The 23,952-nt window shown below is 40.3% G+C and overlaps 1 protein-coding gene across 2 annotated transcripts in view; it reads right to left on the bottom strand.

Annotated features, from left to right (window-relative positions):
* The window catches only part of PEPD (peptidase D), a 220,681-nt gene that overhangs the window by 171,285 nt on the left and 25,444 nt on the right, over window positions 1-23,952 (bottom strand). For both annotated transcript variants that reach the window (XM_065416423.1, XM_065416424.1), the window contains exons 4-6: window positions 11,292-11,355; window positions 5,703-5,750; window positions 4,025-4,086 (exon numbers count right to left, since the gene is read on the bottom strand). In XM_065416423.1, the coding sequence (XP_065272495.1) occupies window positions 4,025-4,086; window positions 5,703-5,750; window positions 11,292-11,355 (174 nt within the window). The remainder of the gene's footprint in view (window positions 1-4,024; window positions 4,087-5,702; window positions 5,751-11,291; window positions 11,356-23,952) is intronic.

The raw sequence follows: 23,952 nt of genomic DNA, 5'->3' as shown, positions 1-23,952 counted from the left end.
CTAGCTCATACAGCCAAAATAAATAAATAAATGGAGTTAATAAGGAACAAGACAAGATGCACACAGAATGTGTTAGGGAAATTCTCAAGGAGTGACTGTTTTGAGAGTTAAGATAAAAGAGAAATGAGTGTGGCAACAGATTTCTCCCCTCTTCCCCAGTTTTTATATTACTATTATTTTAGGACAGGATATATATTTATAAGACTACTGGCATCTACAAATAATTCTATTGGTATAGCAAGAAAGATAGTGTGGTAAGGAATTAGAACCTCCTGTTATATTATCTGATGACCTACAATATATCCTAAATAGAACTGATTAAAATCTAGGGTGTTTTTTAAATTATATATTGATTTGTATATAGTATAGTAAGACAGCAGGTCATATCTGCAGGTTTTCTTAAAGGAACCCTCCATGCTTGTTTTACCTTTCACATAGTTAACAAATGAGCTGCACATACTTTATTTGGGTCTACCATCATGCAGATTTAATAAGTTTACGGAAGATACCTGTGAAGCTATTTAACACAGAACTGCAGTGGTAAGCTAAAGAACATATTCTGCTAAATCACCAAATTTGGAAGAGAGTTATGATAGTTTATAGCACTCAGCTTATACTATTACAGGCCTAATGCCTAGGAAGTAGAGTTGGTCAAAACTCAGAATTTCCTTATCATGGGAAATTTCAGCATTTTAATGTTTGTTTTTGTTCCAATTTGCAATTAAAATATACTGTATTTCAAAATGTCCAACAAAATGGAAATCTGTAAAATGTGTATTTCTAAAATACCTACATACAGTGTTTCCAAAATGAAATATAGTCCCTACGACTCCAGCAGCTGCTGACTGAAATGGGTATGATCCTTGTCAGTTTCACTCACGGGTGCTATTCAGTGGTGGGCATCTGTGACATTCACAAGAATCATATCCATTTCAGTCAGCAGCTGCCTGGACTTCCAGGGTCTACAGCTCTAGGGCAGCCCTCTCACGGAAAATCCCCTGGGCCCAGGAAACCCAAGGCTTCCAGACTCCAGGGCCAGCTGCCCTGCAGCTATGGACCCCTGGAACCCGCTCGGAGTTGAGGCTCTCAGGCCTTCCAGGATCCCTGCTCTGGAACTGAGAGACTAGACACAGCTGCCAGGCTCCCAAGGCAGCGGATTCCCTGGGCTTCCTGAGTCTCAGGGGAGGTGGCTCAGTAGGCTGCAGAAACCAGGCAGCTCAGGGAACCAGCTGCCCCAGAAATCTGGAAACCCTAGGATCCCTTGACCCTCTAGCAGTCCACATGGTGGGACTGCCCTGCAGCTACAGACCCTAGTTGCCTGTCCCAGGACTTCCAGCAGGGAGCCTAGAAACACTGATTGTCCCCTGGGTTTCCAGGCTTCCTTCTGAGGAGCTGGGTAACTAGATACTGAGAACCCCCAAATCTGCCAGGCTCCCAGACTAGCTGGTTCCCCAGGTTGCAGCTGGTCCAGAAATCTGCAAGCTCTGGGGTTCCGAGTTCTGGGGCAGTCTGCATGGTGGAGCTGCCCCAGAACCATGGCAGGCTGCTGAGGAGTCAGGCAAGTGAACTGGCAGGAAACCAGGCAGGCTTCCAGTGGGTGACTTTCATCTGAAGAGTCAACAAAAGTGAAATTTCCATGAGTTGTTCACTTTCAACAAATTGGCCTTTTCTGATAGAAAAGTGTTCTATCGGAAAATTTCCAACAGTTCTAACAGGAAGGTACTTGTATAGGATTAAAACAAGAGACAAGGCCAAAATTACTACTGTAATTGCTTTCTTCAGAAATCTGTGAGCTGATTGAAGAAACAGTTATAAAAAATAGTATACTGAAGTTCAGGTCTAGAGTACTTCAACAATAAAAGAGCCATACTACCAAAGGTTAAGAAATTGTGCAGCTACTTTATAGATTTATAGGCACGTAAGAGAAAAGACATGGCTCTTTTTGCTGGCTGTTTCTCAGTTGAAGACACTGGATTTTTAAGCACTGTTGGTGGTTTTTTTTTCCATCCAATATCTTAAACGTGACATATTTCTAAAAAAAGTGAGATAGATGCATCTTAACATGCTGAATGCCTTCAAAGTAAATGAGGTACAGAACAGTCAGTAGAGAGGTCACTTCATACCTCCTGTCTATTTTGGTGTAAAGTTTCAAGAGTTTTGGAAGGGAAAAAAAAAATCACTCTCTCCCAACTTTAGCTGTCACAACCCAATTTGGACCATCATGTTACGTCACAGCTACTATAACATTTATTTGAATTAATCTATAGAGGAATATAGGTCACATCAAATAAATATTTGTATTGTATTACATATGTTACATTTATAGTTTTTTTAAGTTTCCTACACAAAAGATCTAGAAGTTATTTAAAATAAACATGATCTCCAAATAGGTTTTCAGATTAAAACTTCAAGGAAGTGAACAGACGAAGAGCAGCACCTTTTTTTTTTTTTTTTTGGTTGTACTGTGATAATTTGGGGTCAAAGATGCCTAAGAAAGCAATAGGAGACAGACACATCAGAATAGAACACTGGTGTAACAACTGAAAGAGCAGAAGTCTCAAAAATAGTGTCATATTCTACATTATTTTCCACAGAAAGATCCTGAAAGCTACAGAATCTTTAATTTTTGGTGCCCATTTTTCCAGTGTTCTTAATTGTGACAGACTGGTTAAGTTTCCAGTCAGGTTATAGAAGAGAACAAAAGTAATTAAGCAATCAGATTCCAAATCTCATTATCTGACACAGAGGAGAGGCTATTCCAAGAGAAAGTGTGCACATGTGACCTGGCAAAATGAGGGTCTAGAATTACAGGCAACAGCCGCAAATTCTATGCAGTATTATCATCTCTGTAACTGTTATCTGCTGTGGACAGAAAGGTGAATGGAGGAAAATACAACAGGCTGACTTAGTGTCAGGGATCATAAAAAGGCCACACACTCATTATCTCTGAGAAAGCATTAATTTTAATAGGCTTCCAGACAGTGTTCGTCCCCCCCCCCCTCCCCATTTTTCAGCCAAATGGATGATGATGAAATCTTAGGATATCACAATTTATAGCAGACTATTGCATTTGATTCAAAATTCAGACAATCTTCTTCATATTATAGGATAAGCCTATCTCATGTAGGATTGCTCTAGGAAATAAGCAGTTGTTATCCTTGTTAACTACCATTTCACACAATTGCATCTAGGAGCACTTTTTCACTGGCAGCAAACTTCTTTTTAAAAGGAATTAAATCTGAAAGTGTATGAATTGCCCTCCAAAGGTCACTTCTATGCAGAAATATTACATAGTGTCTTTTAGAAGAGTGGACATTCCAGAATCCTTAGCAGACAAAGTATTGTACATAAGAGGATAAAGTATGGTAGCCAGATAGTACAAGTTATTTTAAGTTTGTTTTTCACATATTGTAAAATTCAAATATTCACTGCCAAGGAATTTAAGTGTTTTTTCTTTAATGTACAAGTAATCTAAGAAACAAACATATGTACATATCTTTGCTGTTGCTAACACAGATTGAAAGAGATTTCCAAACAACCAAATAAATGGAAAATTAAGGATCTGTCTACACAGGAACTAGACACCCACGGCTCACCTGTGCCAGCCAACTCAGGCTCACAGGGTTTGGGCTGCAGGGCTGTTTCATTGCTGTGTAGACTTCTGGGCTCGGGCTGGAGCCCAAGGGTCCAAAGCTCAGGCTCCAGCCCGAGCCCAGAAGTCAACCCAGCAATGAAACAGCCCCATAACCCAAGGCCCGTGGGCCTGAATCGGCTGGCAAAGGCTAACCATGGATGGATAATTCCTGTGTAGACATACCCTTAAGTCATTAGAAGTGCAAATCAAATCTCTGGATTTCAATGAAAGTGTAGCTCATAGTGTCTCTTGCTTATGTATTAACATTTTATAATTTGTCATGAGCAAAAACCATGGTGATTTAATTTGAAATATAAAACCAGTATAACATTATTAATACTTATCCAAGAATTTAATTAATGTATAAAAACCACCTCAATAGTCACTTACTGGCTGATTCCTTCAAATGAAGCTTCCCTGGAGATGTTTCCACTATCAGTATTAACACCACGCTTGAGGGGGAAGATGAAAAGAACTATCATTGTGTGCTAAAGACAAGTATTTTAAAATAAATTCATTGACAGAACCCATTACATAAGGTCTTTTAGAAAGCTTACTTGTAAATATAATTTGAATGATTGCATAAAATCAGTAAGAGGTAAAAACAAGGTTACACGCTCACATTTAGACACATACACCTCTACCCCGAAATAACGCTGTCCTCGGGAGCCAAAAAATCTTACCGCATTATAGGCGAAACTGCGTTATATCGAACTTGCTTTGATCCGCCGGAGCGTGCAGCCCCGCCACCCTGGAGCGCTGCTTTACCGCGTTTTATCCAAATTTGTGTTATATCGGGGTAGAGGTGTATAAATAGTTATTCATTACTGAAGAGACAGATGGAACTCAGTTGACACGTGCTGCCTCGGAAAGCAGGCCTAAACTTCTCTTTTCTAAAATAGCTTGGTAGCAATTTTCTTGGGGGGAGGAGGGGCAAAAGAGGTGCATCCTGTAAACAAGACAGTAATGGGTGGGAGTAGAATAAGAACTGTATTAAGAAGTTTTAAAACACACTTCCTTGGAAAGAAGTAATTCCATACTGCCTTGACAACTCTTGTTCCATAAATTGGAGTGCCTCTCTCCTACAGCTTGCCATTCACACAAGAAGCATGAAAGACACCATTCTGGCTGCTACGTAGCGCTGCTGACGAGTCTAGGTTTGTGGGGAATCACACAGAGCAGCACTGCCTTTCTGTGCTTGGAACAAGACCAATGGAGGAGAGGCACAAGTGCAGGACTTCTGCTGAACTAAGCAAAGAATGTTCTTTGGATCAGCATTCCTCCAGAGCTCAGGGAGGGAAAGCAGCTCAGAGAAGTAGGAAGTTTTGAGTGAAACAGACCCAGCAGAAAGGGAGTATGCTCAACCTCCATAAAAATAGACAAATAATGACAGACACATGTACCAGTCCCAACAGAATATTGGAAAGTTGAAGAAGGGGAAAGGATAGCTCTAATCACCATCACACTTTACCCTGGGAAGAAGTGGGTGAGGGGTGAAAAGCATTGTAACTCTACCCTCCCACCTTGGAGTTGTGTGAATGTTATGTTGTAATCTAAAGTGGGATCTAGATAGTAACTTGATCCCACTCTCATACTACTGAAGGAAAACTGCCCTGAGCCCCTGCCTCTTCATACAGAAAAGCAGTACTTTAATTCCTCTAAGCGCCAGTCGGAGGATTCAAAGATGCAAGTGATGTGGTCAGAACAATGGGAAAGCAGGATGTGATTTTGCAGCATTTTGAATGGACTGGAGGGAGGCGATGTGGGTGTCAAGTGGGTTTCCTGTAAATTAAGTGTGAAACTACCACATGGATAAGAGTTTTGGTAGTAGGACACAGGGAAGAAGGGACAGGATTTAGCAACTCACTGACTGAATGTGAGGAGAGAGGAGAAAGGCTAGTCAACTATACGAAGATGGCTGGCCTCAAACTTGAGAATGGTGACATTAGCCTCTGGGATGGAGAAGGGACAAAAAGGATACATAATGAGCAGACATCTCAGATTAATTCATCTGTTTACTGAAAAGCAACTGGATAAGTATTCTCCAGGAATGACAAATATGACTTACCAATGTAAGAAGAACTGAGGGTTTCTTTGAAGCCAAGACACTGGTTATCTAAAAGAACAGGATTGCAGTTACAGTACATTTTTTTTCCTATCCACATCATATATCACGATTTTATTATGGACAATTTGCTTCTTGTCAATGTTATATGTGTTAACCTTAGAAACGTACTAACATTTCAAGCCTGCTAAAAGAAGTCACCTCATATGTTCTGCTTGTTAGGCAAAAGCGGCAATACAACTGGTGAAAAGTATCAATCAATAAAACCTTTTGCTGTAGAAGAGATACAATAAAAAAGGTTAAACACCAGAACACAGCCAAAGTAGCATGACTAATCTCATCTGACGTATAATAGGTCACATCCAAAATTGATTCTATATCAATTAAACAAATATCATGAATCAGAAATATAGTCAACAAAAATGATGAAGTAGTTTCAGGCCCTACACCTCCCTGACAAATGTTGTGGATCTGTCACTTTTTATGATTTAAAAGAAGTTTTTCTTCCATCCCCCATCCATGTTGCTGTGTGAAAAACCTATGCAGACAGGGGAAATGGACTAACTAGCTGATGGAGGAAACAGTGATACTCCCTATATACAAAGTGCTCTCAAGTACACAAAATAAACAAACTGGAAAAGAGAAAAACGTTTCTCTGATCTCTTTCAGATTCAGTAATCTTATGTCACTTGTTACAAGAGTCGTTAAAAAAAAATGTTCAGACAGAAGGGTGGTTTTTAAGTTGGTGTCCTTTTAAGACACATGCAGCAACTGCATTGCGAGATTAAATCTACTGCCATTATTTGGAGAGGAAATGTGAGAGCGCTGAGAAGGGTTTTTTCTATGAAGACCCACATAATAGGACATGGAAATCAGGAATTACAGCAGGAAAAGATGTGTGCTACTACATATAAAAACAGAGTATGCATTAATGTTATTACATTATCGTGTGCTGAATATTTACAGTTATTCTCACTGGGTCATCTTTTCTTGATTAAAACTTCTCTACAATATCCCAACTTCCTTCAGCATCTTTGACGCATTTATAAATTGAGGCTACAATAGGTCTTTCATTTCCACTGGGTGTGATTAAAAGCTTACACTTCAACTTGTTCCATTTGTATGCCACAAGAAATTGAAGTAAAACACAGTATTGTTATTTCCATAGATTGCCTTCTATCACAGAATAGCTTATGTCAATTCAACAGCCACATTTCCCAAGACTAGATATCGCTGGGATTCTACTGGTTCTATAAAAACAGTCAGTTAAATGCCCTGGGTGTTTCACATCAAGGCCAACATTTCTCAATAAGCCTAGTTTCCTGACTGTTTGAAAAATATTGTGTGTTTCTCATTTCCTCTTAGCCATCTCAAGTCTGCCTGGTCTTTTGGGAGAAGAAATAAAAGTATAACAATGGCATCTCACTACAATGGTATCACCACAGATTTGAATTAGTCTAGCAGTCCCATTAAACCGCACTACAGACATATCTCGTCACTATTTGCACTTAAGTTGAATTCATACTGATTTTAAACAGAAGTTACAAGCGATAGTTCTGAATAGATTCTGGGTTTCCCACTTTCATACTACTATTGGTATTTAAAATGCTTTGTCTTTTGGTTTTTGTCTTTGTCTTTTGTCACAGATGGAATACAAGCCGTCAGGAACAGTATCCCTGATGATGACACAGCACAACTTATTGCTGAGCTCTGTGACTTTATCCTCACGCACAATTATTTCAAATTTGGTGACAATATATACCTCCAGACCAGTGGCACTGCTATGGGCACCCGCATGGCCCCACAATATGCCAACATTTTTATGGCTGACCTGGAACAACGCTTCCTCAGCTCTCGTCCACTCACGCCCCTTCTCTACCTACACTACATTGATGACATCTTCATCATCTGGACCCATGGGAAGGAGACCCTGGAAGAATTCCACCATGATTTCAACAGCTTCCACCCCACCATCAACCTCAGCCTGGACCAATCTACACAGGAGGTCTACTTCCTAGACACCACCGTACAAATAAGCGATGGCCACGTTAACACCACCCTATACCGAAAACCCACTGACCGCTACGCCTACCTTCATGCCTCCAGCTTCCACCCCGGACACACCACACGATCCATCGTCTACAGCCAAGCACTGAGGTACAATCGCATCTGCTCCAACCCCTCAGACAGAGACCAACACCTACAAGATCTTCACCAAGCATTCTCAAAACTATGATACCCACACAAGGAAATAAAGAAACAAATCAACAGAGCCAGACGTGTACCCAGAAGCCTCCTGCTACAAGACAGGCCCAAAAAAGAAATGAACAGAACTCCACTGGCCATCACCTACAGTCCTCAGCTTAAACCTCTCCAACGCATCATCAGTGATCTACAACCCATCCTGGACAATGATCCCTCACTTTCACAGACGTTGGGAGGCAGGCCAGTCCTCGCCCACAGACAACCCGCCAACCTTAAGCATATTCTCACCAGCAACCACGCACCGCACCATAACAACTCTAACTCAGGAACCAACCCATGCAACAAACCTCGATGCCAACTCTGCCTACATATCTACACCAGCAACACCATCACAGGACCTAACCAGATCAGCTACAACATCACCGGCTCATTCACCTGCACGTCCACCAATGTTATATATGCCATCATGTGCCAGCAATGCCCCTCTGCTATGTACATTGGCCAAACTGGACAGTCACTACGCAAGAGGATAAATGGACACAAGTCAGATATCAGGAACGGCAATATACAAAAACCTGTAGGAGAACACTTCCACCTCCCTGGCCACACAATAGCAGATGTAAAGGTAGCCATCTTACAGCAAAAAAACTTCAGGACCAGACTCCAAAGAGAAACTGCTGAGCTCCAGTTCATTTGCAAATTTGACACCATCAGATCAGGATTAAACAAAGACTGTGAATGGCTATCCAGCTACAGAAGCAGTTTCTCCTCCCTTGGTGTTCACACCTCAACTGCTAGCAGAGCACCTCACCCTCCCTGACTGAACTAACCTCGTTATCTCCATACTGATTTATACCTGCCTCTGGAGATTTCCATTACTTGCATCTGAAGAAGTGAGGTTCTTACCCACGAAAGCTTATGCTCCCAATACTTCTGTTAGTCTTAAAGGTGCCACAGGACCCTCTGTTGCTTTTTACAGATTCAGACTAACACGGCTACCCCTCTGATACCTGTCTTTTGGTTGTAACTATATTACAAATAAATAAATGGAGAGGAGTAGATACTTTATATTAAAGTCAATTCTTACCCTACCACCTCTTTGAGAAGAGAACACTGGGGTCACAGACAGGTATACTTTTAATATGGCTGCACAGATGTGGGTGCTGAGATATGCATTTATTGATCCAATAAATGAACCACATAACTAGGATGAGGATATTTCACCAAATTAGCATCAACTTGTTACCAGTTTGCTCCAATAACACATACCACATGAAGTAAAAAACTAAATGCATAGTCACAAGTACATTACATATCAATACTGCAATGTCTTTTATAGATCTTTTGTATTTTCTAACCTTCATGAGATACTGTGACTATTACACACTTTCCAGCAGTATCCATCATTGAAGAATCTGGTACAGATGCTCAACCAATGAATTCAAGTCAAAGATGCTAAAACAATGGATAACCAAGATGTCAGACTTGTAGGGTCAGAGGTGCTGGAACTAAGGGTGCTGGGGGTGTGGCAGCACCCACTGGCTTGAAGTGGTTTCCATCATATATACAGGGTTTACAGTTTTGTTCATTGGCTTTCAGCACCCCAACTATAAAAATTGTTCCAATGCCACTGTCTAGAGTCATTTTACAAAGGTATTTACAGGTCTAGTGAAATTTACAGAGGCACCTAATGAGAGTAAGGCACCTAGTGGGATTTCCAGAAATGCCTAAGCAAGTTAGATACTTATCTGCATCTTTTGGTGCCTAAATACCTTTGCAAATCAGGCCCCTAATGCCTTGACATTGGGGAAGCATATGTTCCTAGTAGAATGGGCAAGCATTGTATCCAAATCCTTTGAAAAATGAAAGACTGCTTGCACAATCCAGGAATATCTCAAAATATATTCATACTAACTGACTAAATAAATACATGAATAAAGGGAGAGCTCACCTTCAAAAGCACTGGACAATTTTCACATAAGCCGCTTTTCCTTTCTAAGCATAGAAGTTAAAAAGCTAAAGCGTTCTTGAATGGTGTTTATTTAATGTATATACAATGTATTGTCACAGAGTTCCTACAGGCCATTCTGACTTGGCTAACCTGTTACCTGGCAATTTTGTCAAATACAGACAGGTTCATATTGCAGAGAAATACAATACTGCAAAACTTCATTGGCTTATTACTTAAGCTGGCATACTCCAGGGAGAAAAATGTTGATACATGGGCTTACAAATTAACCCAAATTAAAGAGATCCATATTCCTTCCTGGGTAAAATTTTAAGCACTGAGACACAATATATAGATACATGATAATGGCATTTGTTGATAGGAGACTGCACACAGAATGTCAATAAATGTGATCCTTGTAAAGAAGTATGTGTTACTCCTTGCAGTTGCTTGCCTTGGCTTCTGTATTCTGTACTTCTGTATTCTACACATCAAGTCTGATAACAAGAAACTATGATTCCAACCCAAATGCGTCAAGCAGCAATCTCTTCACAGCTTCCTCAACCCACAGTTAAGGAAATACACTAGCACAACCACAGTTTAGAGATAATTTCAATATGAAGATGAAATGAAACCATCTCCACAGCTGGTAAAAATAAGATTTTGGGTCTGGCAAGTCAGGTTAGCATCCTGCAGGGGACAGAAATAGCAAGATCTTCCTTTTTAAGCTGCTCTCCATAAGACTCACCACAGAGTTTGGCAAACATGCTGCCATAATCCTGCTGAGCTTTCCTACTGAAAAAAAATAAACTAGCCAGGTGCACAAAAACATAACATCTGCTCAAAAACAACTATGCAAAGAGAACTTTAAGTGTGCAATTAATATCCATATTTAAAAATACATGAATACAAGAGATAAAGTAATATTTGAATAAATAATTAAATGAAAAATTAAAATATTTTAGATTCAAACAGCTAATGATAATTTAATACATTTTATGAACTAGGGGTAAAGAGGAAAGTTTATGTTTACTGGTTAAGCATTTGGAACTATTTCCCCGTTGCAAGCTTCTAAGGACCAAGGAGGCATTGCTAGCCCATTGTCAGGCAATTTGTCTGTCTTTTCTTCACAGGTCCCCAGAACCCTTCAGAATCATGCCCAATGAACCTTTTTATTAAATACAGAGAATATTAAAAAGTGTCTCTGAATTGGTCTCAATGTACAATCCAATAAAACAATAGCATCGTATTTTATAGAGTTTTAGAAAAGTTTATAAAACAAATGTCATTATTCAGGAACTGGAAGTAGGACTAATTAATTAGGAAATGAAGACAACATATTTAGTGGAACAAGTTTTTTTTGTAGAAAATTACTGCCATACTTTCAGAATATTAATTTTGTATTCATCGAGAAAATATTAGGAAAAGCAGACACTCACCTCATCTTTATAGTGTACTTCATCCACAGCATATTTCTTCCTGAAATATTCGGGATGATGAATCCTTTAGAGTACAATAAAAATACAAATACTTGGTGTTAGCCATGTTATAAAATTAAATAGTTTAGGTTATGAAAGATGACACATCGGGTTATTAGCACAACTGTACCATCATAGATATAAACAAATCAAGAATAATAACATTAATAAACATTGATGTTTCAGTACAATAGCTCATAACAAAATTTACTATGGTTACATTACTTCAAGGTTTTGACCTAGTCCATGTCTGAAACTTAGACTTCTTAGTCTCCTCCAGTCTAAAATGTCCTGTATTCCCAGAGTAATCCTCCTTGTTAGAGTTGTGAATTGTGCCACACTCATTTGTGTCCAAATTTTCAAAAGGCGTGGAAACAACTTGGTGCAAGTGAGTTTTTCACTAACTGATGAGTCCTAGTGATGAATCAACAAGTAAGTTCTAAATCATGTCCCTTCCCACCCTCACCTGCAAAAGGAAAGACTAGTCTATTTTCATGCAGAAAGTAATCACCACAAATCATATGTAAAATTTATGGGAGGGTTTTTTGCCAGTCTAATAAACGGAGGAATTACTGATAACAGAAGAAAAACATTTTAAATCACAATACTCCTTTAAGTGACCCTCCCCCATGGCCACTTCTCATTAATGTTTGTGAGGTATAGAAAAATACATTATTTATCTTGCCTTCTTTTGCATAAATGTTTAACATTTTATTTAAACATAACTCGAATTCTAGTCCCTTTCTATACCTAATGTTTTATCATTCTTTTACCTCTGAGGTCTTTGCATACTCTGCATTCATTAGCAAGGTTTCTTTTCCCCTCATTCCTCAAATATTTAAGTCATTAAATATTCCAACAATGTTGGGAATAAATTTAACATTTATAATTTTGGCTCTATTTAACAGTTAAACCCTAACTATGAACCCAGTTAACTTATGGTCACTGTTGTTTAATGCTCCACTGCAGTGCCTCCAAATTATCATTTATGTCCTCTTGCATTGTTCAAAGCAAAGCTGAGAATTGTTCTTGATGATGTGTAAGTAATTCCTATATTATGCTCACAAATGTGCTGGATTTTATTCCTTTCATTTAGCACAATTTAAGTCAGAGTAAGTCAGATCCTATAGTATACTAGCTCTTCTATTTTTGCAAACTTTTTTTTGTCCTTTGATCAGTAAATTCTCCTTTACTATTGTGTGGTCTATGGGAAATTGCTGATAATTCACTCCCAAGGTATTCTCTCACTTACTGACAGACTTTCTTTTGAAGAGTGAGCTTCTCTTTCCTCTCTCTAATCTTTCTAAAATCATCAATACTTAGTTCACTTTTTTCTGTTTGATTTATTGTAGCAAAATGAAGTCACTGAAATGGGTCATATTTAAAATGCCCCCACCCTCATCGGTTGGATTTAATTATTCCAGGACAAATGTTCAGGATTATGTGCCACAGCTGCACTGCCTCATGCTTCACTGCATTTAGACTCTGCTTGGTATAAGGAGTTGGCTCCTCTCTGGAATGTTTAAGGCTCTGCCTTAGTTACTTCTCCTTTCTCTGCCTTACTTCTCCCTTCTAACTATTCTATACTCCACACTGAAGAGTGAAGTATCCTCACCCCTCCCCAAAATCAAGGCTCCCAATGGATTATATGTGAGGAACTGCCCTGTTCTAAAGCAGAAAGACAGGCACAGGGGGCATGGAGAAGGTTCTAGGCAGACGCTCTACAGCAGTGGTGGGCAACCTGCGGCCTGCCACTTCCCGCAGCTCCCACTGGCCAGGAACAGCGAACCGCGGCCATTGGGAGTTGCAGGGGGCCGTGCCTGCGGACAGTCAACGTCAGCAAAATGTGGCCCATCAGGGTAATCTGATTGCAGGCTGCTCTACAGTAAAGCAAAGACAGATTCTGTGCTGCTCCACACAAGAGACAGCAAAAATTCTCAGGGAGAAGTGGGAGCAAAGACGGCTTTAGCCTCTTCATGACAGTCACCCAGCTGAAGCCTTTTATATCCACGCCCTGGCCAACTCCTCCAGTTTCTCCCTTGCCATTCTACATACTACTCCCTTCCTCCCCAAAAGTACTTCTGCTTCACTAAACTCCATCTCCTCCCCATTCCACCCACTACACATCTGGAATCCCATCCAAGGCCCTCGCTGCACGAAGGAAATTCATGGCAGTGTAACTACATTAACCAAGTTACTCTGGTGTAAACCCCTAATGTAAATGTGCTGCAAAGCAGGGGATCAGATTAATTCAGTAACATACTGAGGCAAGCGGCACTGGGGTAAACCTTACTTGGTGCGGGAGCAGCATGAACACACTGGGGTTATGCATCAGTGTCACTACATTGATACAGTTACATCAATGTAAATTTCCTTAACAGAGACAGGTTTTAGATTTAACTTTTGACTAACAAACACAAAAGAAGTTAAAGTTTTACACTGTCAAAATCACAGGGAATGACACTTCACAGGATGCTGACCAGCAGCATGTTATTTGCAATTAGATTTATTTTCAAATATGTTTAAAATTTTATTTGTGTTGAGAAATACTCATCTTTGTAACTCTGAGGTAGCTAGGCTAAGCTAAGTAGTTACTGTTTTCAGCTGTTTTGAAATACTGTTGTGGACTGCCAGTTTCAAACTTCAGCTCAATCGCTATAGAGCATTACAAAAAAAAAAATGCAGCAAGTCATAAATTAATTAGCAGGATTACCTGAACGCAAGATATGATTCCAGTACTATTGGATCTAGTCACCCCTAACCAATGAGTAATAAAAGAAGAAATAACCTATTATGAAAGGATATTCAGAAGACTTTAGGTAAAAATATTTCTTTTGCCCAGGATTTTTAGCATCAGAAGCTAAGCAGGGATGGTAAGAACACATACAGGACAGTGTGCCCAACATAAGAAATTACCAGACTCCTTTCCGTGTAATTCTATAGCTCACAGTCTAGACACTCTAGTAATTTGCACAATTCAGTACTATTATTCTTATTCAAAAGACATTTCAACAGTTGACCTCAGGATATTTTAAAATAAATTGTGGGTCCTTTTTATGTGCCATCTGGATACTAAGCCTTTAGGGTGCACTTGGTTCATGTTTTCAAGCTTTTTTTGACAACCATGAGGGCTAGAAACAAAAAGTTACTAACCTTTCATAACTATTGTTCTTTGAGATGTGTTGCTTATGTCCATTCCACATTAGGTGTATGTGCACCGTTGCTGGAGATTTTTCCCCTCAGTGGTATCTGTTGGGCCAGCTCTAGTGCCCTCTCGTGCCATGAGCTTAGGCACCAATAATAGGGGCACCACCAGCCACACAGCCTCTCAGTTACTTCTTGCCAGCCAACTCCAACAGAGGGGTAAGGAGGGTAGATCGTAGAATGGACATGAGCAACACATCTCCAAAAACAGTTACGACATATTAGTAACTGTTTTTTTCTTCTTTGAGTGCTTGCTCATGTCCATTCCACATTAAGTGACTAACAAGCAGTACCTCAGAAGGTGGGCTTAGAGATAACGGACATGCTGACTGCAACACTGCTCTTCCAAACCTAGTGTCATCTCGAGCCTGTTGGATGATGGTGTAGGTAAAGGTATTCACCCATGACCAAGTTGTGGCCCTGCAGATGTCTTGGATTGGAACCTGCATGAGGAACGCTGCTGAAGATGCCTGAGCTCTTGTGGAGTGAATGGTTACGATGGCCAGAGGTAGGACATTTGCCTGCTCATAACATGCCCAACTGCAGGAGGTTATCCAGGATGAGATCCTCTGGGCTGACACTGGAAGTCCTTTCATCCTTTCTGCTTCTGCTACGAAGAGTTGCATGGATTTGTGAAAGGATTTAGTCCTAGAAGATGAGGGCATGCCTAACATCCAATGAATGAAGTCGCCATTCTTCTGAGTTCTTGTGATGCTTCAGGAAGAAGACTGGCTGGAAAATGGCCTGGTTGCTATGAAACTGCAAAACCATCTTTGGCAGGAAGGTGAGTTGGACTTTACCCTTGAAGAACATCATGTATGGTGGTAAGGGCCTTGATTTCAGAGATCTTTCTGGCTGAGGTGATCTCAACCAGGAAGAATCATAGAATATCAGGGTTGGAAGGGACCTCAGGAGGTCATCTAGTCCAACCCCCTGTTCAAAGCAGGACCAATCCCCAGACAGATTTTTGCCCCAGATCCCTAAATGGCCCCCTCAAGGATTGAACTCACAACCCTGGGTTTAGCAGGCCAATGCTCAAACCACTGAGCTATCCCTACCAACCTTCCAAGAGAGAAGCAGTAGAGGGCAAAATGCTAGTGGTTTGAAGGGAGGACAAGTGAGCCTTGCCAGAACCAGGTTTAAGTTGCACAGAGGGGTGTGCACACAGGATGACACACAGGGGCATGCACGGGGGCACCAGGGGAACCCACACCCCCAATAATCATCTCCACAACCATCCGCAGCTTCTGTCCTGGCCCCCGATCTGTGATTCCCTCCCCCAAGCCCATCCTCCCCCCCCCTTTCTACCAGGGTGGGAGTTGGGCTGAGCGCAGCTGAAGAGACATGCCTGGGAAAGGCACTGCAGCTAGTGCTCTCACTGAGCCCCACTAGATGGTGCCCAGAGCAGGGAAGGTGGGCTGGCCGCAGAGTTCTGTGAAAGGGGGTGTGGGAAACCTGCTGAGTCCCATCCCTTCCTTGCCCACATCCTCCAGTAAGTGTTTGGAGCCTGGGACAATGGGGAAGCAGCGGGGGGCTGGGGTGATGGTTGGGGAGCCTGAGGAGGCAGCGGGAGTTGGTGGAACCAGGAGTGTCAGCAAGTCCCAGGCCGCTGTAAAGGCCTCTGGAGTTGACAGTACCGTCAATCTGCTGGTGCTGCAGTGGCTTCAGGGCTTCGGCGGAGCATCCCACACCAGACTCAATGCTCTGGGCGGAGTTGAGACCGTGGGTGGAAGAGTGGCCCAGCACAGGTCGCACTTCACTGCCTTCACCATGTCTGTCTTTCTTCTGCACCGATGAGCGCCCTCTCTCAGCGCACTGCTTTTTGTGCTTCTTCCTTGGTGCTGGAGATAGGCAATGGTGGTGGGAAGTGCATGGTGTTGGAGGAGCACTTCAAACCAAGGGCAAAGTGCTCGGTGCAGAATCAGAACAGCTTGGCTCTGAGGCTGGTCCGAGAGCCGATTCCATTATGATAGCTTTCAGTCTTATCTCTCTATTCTTTTTTGTGCAGGCTTTAAAGTCCCAACAAATCTGACAACAGTCTCTCATGTGAGTTTCTCCCAAACATTTCAGACAACTGGAACGTGGGTCACTCATGGGCACAGATTTGCCACATGCAGCGCAAGGTTTGAACCCTGGGGACCAAGGCATGCTCAGCCCCAAGGGCAAAGAGAGCCCTGGGACGACAGGAGAGAGGGCGTTCTAACTATTTACACTAACACGATCTACAATATATATATATATACACATATATATACACACACACACACACAAAACTATATTTGAAACTAAACTATGAAACAGAATACAAAATCACTGAAAAGAAGCCTTGCTAAAGCAAGAGGAGCTGTTCCAGCAGCCACCATTGGCGGGACGAAGAAATTGAGAGGGTGGGTAGCTGGCAGTGCCCCTTATACCGACGCATAAGCATGTGGCACCAGAGGATGCTAGAGCCGGCCCGACAGATACTACTGAGGGGAAAATCTCCGGCAATGGTGCACGCAGCGCACACACACCTAACATGGAATGGACATGAGCAAGCACTCAAAGAAAAACTTGTATTTTTTAATGAAAGCTCAGATTCTCATTCAATCTCTTTATTTCAGCAGCTGGGACTTTAAAACACAACAAATATCACGAGTTTCACACACACACACAAAATCATTGTTCCATGCGGAGGCTTCTGTATCGGCTGTGTAAATACTGCAGGATAAGGCACAAGGTGTTTCTAATGCTCACAACAATATACAGCTGAGCTAGGGCCATGTTTATCGTGCTATAGCATCCGCGCAGGTAACCCAGGCTTACGAAAAAAGGTTTGGTTTGTTCGCCGTTGACTTCAGGGAGGGAGGGACGGAGGTAAGTGCATCATGGGAGGCTAACGCCATGTTCCCATAATTACCCACACCAATGTTTTGGTCCCATAAGGCATTGCAAGCCCAACCCAAAATTCCACTCAGCTACGTGCACTGTGAGACAGCTACCCACAGTGCAGTGCTCCGTGCGTCAATGCAAGCCCTGCTAGTGAGGATGCACTCTGCTAGCACAATGAGTATAACGTGGACACACAACATTGACTTGCTTAAATTTGAGGCTCGATGTCAACTTACTTGAAGTCGACTTAACTTTGTAGTGTAGACATGGCCTAAAGGGAAGAGAGGTGATGAGAAGGAGGGGTTTTGTGGTAAGGAAATTGGATACAAGTCATATCAGATCCTAAATTACAAGAAAGTATTTTAAAAAAAGTCACACCCCAATTTCCATCCCAGACAGCTCACTCACAAGAACTACCATCAGAAGAGTGGGTATAGAGAGCCAGCATTAGAAACTTGCTAGAATTCTAGCAGATAGATAATGAATGTCTAGTCATTCCGCATACTAAGTATAAATTTCAAGTTTTACTCGCTTCTATACTTCTCATCCAGCCCAACTAAATTCATAATTGTATGTGGGATAGTGTTTAAATCAGTGGAGTAGGAATCAGTAACCCAGAGCTAAGGCCTGGCCCCATTGAAGTCAATGGGACTTTTGGCACCTCTTTCACTGGGGTGAGAAAGTCCATCCCGTGACCCCTTGAAGTAGACATTACCTCTCTCCATTTTTCCATCAGTGAAATAGATCTAAGAGTATATCTACAAATATACCACTAGATTTTGTTTATTGTTTCAGTTACTTTAAATAGTTGTACGTTGGACATATCCAAATATCACAAACTTATCTTAGCAGCTTTATTAACTGTGCTGTGTTTTCTATCTTGAAACCCAATCAAACCTTGATTCCATTGATTAAAACTATTTTAAAGCTACACTTGACTACATTGCACAATAATTCAAAACAACTTCAAATCTTAAGATATTTAAGATTTTGATACTATCTTGCATGACCTTCTCATAAACAAACTAGGCAAATACAACCTAGATGGAGTTACTATCAGGTGGGTGCAGAACTGGTTGGAAAATAGTTCCCAGAGAGTAGTTATCAGTGGTTCACAGTCAAGCTGGAAGGGCATATCAAGGGAGGTCTCTCAGGGATCGGTGCTGGGTCCAGTTCTGTTCATTATAGTCATCAATTATCTAAATAATGGCATAGAGAGTACACTTATAAAGTTTGAGGATGATACCAAGCTGGGAGGAGCCTCCGATTTAAGCAAGTGTTTTGGAGGATAGGATTAAAATTCAAAATGATCTGGACAAACTGGAGAAATGGTCTGAAGTAAACAGGATGAAATTCAATAAGGACAAATGCAAAGTACTTCACTTAGGAAGGAACAATCAGCTGCACACATACAAAATGCAAATGACTGCCTAGGAAGGAGTACTGCAGAAAGGGATCTGGGGGTCATACTTAGGGCCCTACCAAATTCGTGGCCATGAAAAACACATTATGGCCCATGAAATCTGCTCTCCCCCCGTGAAATCTGATCTTTTGTGTGCTTTTACCCTATACTATACAGATTTCACAGAGGAGACCAGCCTTTCTCAAATTGTGAGTCCTGACCCAAAAGGGAGTTGTGGGGGGGGAGGGGGTCACAAGATCATTTTAGGGGGGTTGTGGTATTGTCCCCCTTACTTCTGCATTGCTTTCAGATCTGGGCAGCTGGGGAGTGGCAGTTGTTAGCCAGGCACCCAGCTGTGAAGGCAGTCCCCACCAGCAGCAGCGCAGATATAAAGGTAGCAATACCATACCATGCCATCCTTGCTTCTGCACTGCTGCTGGCGGCTGTGCTGCCTTCAGAGCTGGGCTCCTGGCCAGCAGCCACTGCTCTCCAGCTGCCCAGCTCTGAAGGCAGTGCCATTGCCAGCAGCAGCGCAGAAGTATGGGTAGCAGTACCGTGACACCCCCTAGAAACTCCTTTATGAGTCAGGACCCCATAAAATACAACACGGTGAAATTTCAGATTTTAATAGCTGACATCATGAAATTTAAGATTTTTTAAATTCTATGACCGTGAAATTGACCAAAATGGATGGTAAATTTGGTAGGGCCCTAATCATAGTGAATCACAAGCTAATACGAGTCAAGAGTGCAACACTATTGCAAAAAAAGCAAATATCATTCTGGGATGTATTAGCAGGAGTGTTGTAAAGCAAGACAAGAAGTAATTCTTCTGCTCTATTTCACCCTGATAAGGCCTCAACTGGAGTACTGTATCCAGTTCAGGGAGCCACATTTTGGGAAAGGTGTGAACAAATTGGAGAAATTCCAGAGGAGAGCAACAAAAATGATTAAAGTTCTAGAAACCTCATGACCTATGAGGAAATATTGAAAAAAAATGGGTTTGTTTAATCTGGAGAAGAGAAGGGGGGGGTGGAGAGAAGGGGGACATGTTTTCAAGTACATAAAAGGTTGTTACAAGGAGGAGGGAGAAAAACTGTTCTCCTTAACCTCTGAGGATAGGACAAGAAGCAGTGGGCTTAAATTGCAGCAAGGGAGATTTAGGTTGGACATTTGGAAAAACATCCTGTCAGGGTAGTTAAGCACTGGAATAAATTGCTTAGAGAGGTTGTGGAATCTCCATCATTGGAGATTTTTAAGACCAGGTTAGACAAACACTTGTCAGGGATGGTCTAGATAATACTTAGTCCTGCCATGAATGCATGGAACTGGACTAGAAGACCTTGGGAGGTCTGTTCCAGTCCTATGATTCTATAAAGATTTGATATTACCATAAGAACTCCATTAAACTTTTCATTTTACTTTAAAGTACTTTATGGCAAGAGTATAAATAATCCAAACATGATGAAATAGTGTTTTAGTTTTCAGAACTCCAGTCAAGAGAGCTATGTATAATAAAGTGCATCCAAATTACAAGTGATGAATGCTAAATTAAAGTTGTGAGCAGAATTCATGAGATGACAACTATTGTTGAATGAAATACATGTATCTAAGCCAATTTCTAATATTTTGATACCTTTGACACTGATTTTTTTTGTGTGTGTGTGTGTGTGTGTGTGTGTGTGTGTGTGTGTGTGTGTGTGTGTGTGTGTGTGCGCGCGCGCGCTTAGGTCTGTAAACATTGTTCCTACCAACCTTCAATATGTAATCAGTTACTCCTACTGGTGGAATATGTAACTTTTCACATGAATCTTTTAAAAATTTTAGGACATTTTTCTTTTCTGTTTTTTCAGTGGATCTATTTTAAGGTGGAACTCACTTTTTATTTATTTATTTATTTTTGCATAAGCCCTTGTGTTGAATCTCACTTTTATCACACAATAATAGGAGTATTATGAAAAACAATTAATTTTCTGGTTGAAAAAAAATTGTTTACATCTATTAAGATTCTTTTCAGTTAATGAAAGTTGAAGAAACAGTCTGGAGTCAATTTCAAATGCTTTCTGCCGAAACAGAGGCTTAATTTAAAAAACTGGAAAGTCATAAGTTCCCTTTGTGACATTTTAAATTTTATTTTTTAAAAAGGGCAGAGATAAAAAAAAGTTGGAATAGTAGTTAATTTTTCAAGGTTTTTTAATGCTAATTACTGAAAAGTCATTTAAATGTCACCTTGTCAGCAAAGTATGCCCAGGCACCCTACAATAAGAGTCAGCTATAAAAGTAGCTCAGCAGCAGACTGAATTAAAGAAATCTTAAATCTGATATTACGGACAGAGGAGAGAGTTTGTAATTATTCACATTTTCCTTTCTTAATATGTTAAGACTAACATCATCCTGGATACCATTTAGCAATGCATGAACACTCACTTGTTATTGTCTAAATATTATTTTAGTAATATTGTGAAACTCTTTGTAACTCAAATCAAGATACCTCTGTACACGCATCTTCAATACAGACTCATGGCCATTATTTTTCCTCGTTCTACATAAACAACAGCCACTGAGAGAACTGGGTACAACAGCATATCCTGGACAGAATGGCAACTATAATATACTGTAGTAATCAAGTGTAGTATCTGGCAAATGAAGAGAGTTAGTTAGTGTGTTTATTCACAAGTTTTCCCCATACCGTTGGAATATTTATTCCAATGGTGGCTCTGTAGACATTGTTGTCTGTAACATGCACAACTCCACTGACATCTGTAGAAAATGCTCCAGCAAATATAGTCAATAGAGTATGGCATAAGAACCAAGGCCACCTTTGAACCTAGAGACACAGTTCACACACAGAACAAGGAGATGAATGAATACTGAAAAGCTAACTGTGCATTTATTTTATTTTGTTATTGCATATTATTAAGAGATAGAATATATTTTCCTTAATTGGGGATAAACATAACGTTAACCTTCTGCACTCTTATTAAAAATGTAACAGCCATCTACGGTTTGCATCACTACACAATATTGTATTAGTCTGCTGAAGCCCATGGATTCTGCAATGTCTAAGTAAAATGCCATTCAGTTACAAAATGGTGCAACAGACTCAATGTGGACTTTCTTGCTTTTGTCAGTTTGTCCTATGCTATTTTCACTTCACATAATGAGAATTGCAATAGGATTTCTATGGAATGATTACACTGATAGTTCACTTTCACCTTCATGGTATGCTCTCTTTTGCCTTAAGCTAACCTCCAAACCCATTCAGCTGCATTCAACACCTCCTCCTAGTTATGTTCTCTTTTATTCAGCTTATTTAACTATGCAGATGGATGAGAAACATCAGAATCCTAACAAATAATTTAGTTTTTATGTTTATTTTTCCAGCATAGGAAGAATCAATCCAACATTTTTGGAAAGTATAATTTAAAGGTCAAAGAGACTTGATATGAGAAAGTAAATTTACATCTAAGTTATGTATGACTAACATGTACTATAACCAATCATGACATTGTTTGATGGTTACACAGAACTCTGTGGTGTATTTTACACCATGGCTTGTTTGTACATTGCAATTACGCAGAAAGGTCTTACCTCACTGCTACATCCCAAAAGAAAGAAAGAATTATAAACACTATGTATTAAAGCAAACTCAAAATATTAGATAATGGGTCTCCTGTGAAAGGAAGACACTAAATTAATATCATGCAGTGTAGACAACAATGAAGTATTCCAGGCTATCTGACCACCTGCATGCTATTAATGAATATATAATAGGGCCAAATAAGACTCACCTGCAATTTCCAATAGCTGAAGTCTGCCTTCAGTTAAAATCACCATTGTGATTCATTCAATTTATTTTAAAAAGGATCAGTAATACCGTCTAAATGAAAGTCAGCAACCATTTTGAGATTCTATTAGTATGTCAGGGAGAAAGACAATAAGTTCTGAAAGGAGGCAAGACATGCCATACTAAAGAGTGTTTAATACGATTAAAATGTAGACCCATAAGCTTTGTCCATTTACTTACTGTGTTAGCCTTAGGCTCCAAGCCCCTTGTAATAACATCTCTTTTTAATAACATACAAGTGGTAATTATAAATAAGATTTAACATAGCTGGAGATAAAAAACAAAGTAGATGAATATGAAAGAGGCTACATAGTAAAACAAAGTCTAAAGGAATAGAGCTATGCAAGATGCTTCTCAGCGTAAAGAAATCCAAGAACAGTTCCTTAAAAGATCCTGCATCTATTATGTTCTCGATTATGTGAGAAGTTATTGAAGCTCTTATCCCTTTAATGAGAACTAGGGAATTCTGAAAGCTTTGAGAGAGTAGAGCTAAATCCAGCAGGCTGTACAGTCAAGAGTATTTCTTCTTTAAGAAAAAAAAAATATTTATATGCAACAGTATCACTTCCTCCATTCCAAATTAACTTTCAAGTTCAGAACAACAGATTTAACCCACTAGATTCTAGTAAAAAGAGTATATGAATATGTGAGTCTACTTAACGTATCTTTACGCAGCACAAATTCGCCCAGTCACTAGAAAGTCATTAAACAAAACAGGTCACACAGTAATCCCTCTTCCCACCTTTCAAAATTCACGCACATGCATGCAAACACACACATAAATGAGTTCAAGAGGCAAAGTGGACAAGAATAGCTCCTAAAATTAGGCCCCAAAGGGCAAAAACAAAAAGTGATCTCTCATCGCTAATATAGAATGATCCTAAAACTAAGAAGAAATTACAGTGAGATTGTATATAAAGAATAAGAACCTTGCCAATAATTAGACAAGCTGAACAGAAAACATCAACAACCATACAGAAATGGAGTAAGAGATGAGATGCAAGAGCGACATTTTAATGCTGTCAAGAAACTCACCCCTCATTACAATAGCATCAGGTTAACAGATGGCGAAGTGTTAACAAAACAAGAGGTTGTCAAGAACTGCTAGAAGGAACACAGGAGGCTTTACAAGACACCAACAGATGTTCCTGGCTCTGTCAAAAATAAGGCACTCACCTATGCATCAAAAAAGGAATTTTATCTGTACAGAAAAGGTAAAAAAAAAAAAAAAAAAAAAAAACCTAGATATGGAATATAAAATAGCCCAAATGGGCTTGACAGTACCATGAGTTGGTACCC

The sequence above is a fragment of the Emys orbicularis genome, chromosome 14, assembly GCF_028017835.1.
Source record: "Emys orbicularis isolate rEmyOrb1 chromosome 14, rEmyOrb1.hap1, whole genome shotgun sequence".
In the NCBI taxonomy this organism is placed as follows: domain Eukaryota; kingdom Metazoa; phylum Chordata; order Testudines; family Emydidae; genus Emys; species Emys orbicularis.
The sequence above is the reverse complement of the archived record's forward strand: the minus strand, read 5'-3'. Positions and strand labels throughout refer to the sequence as shown.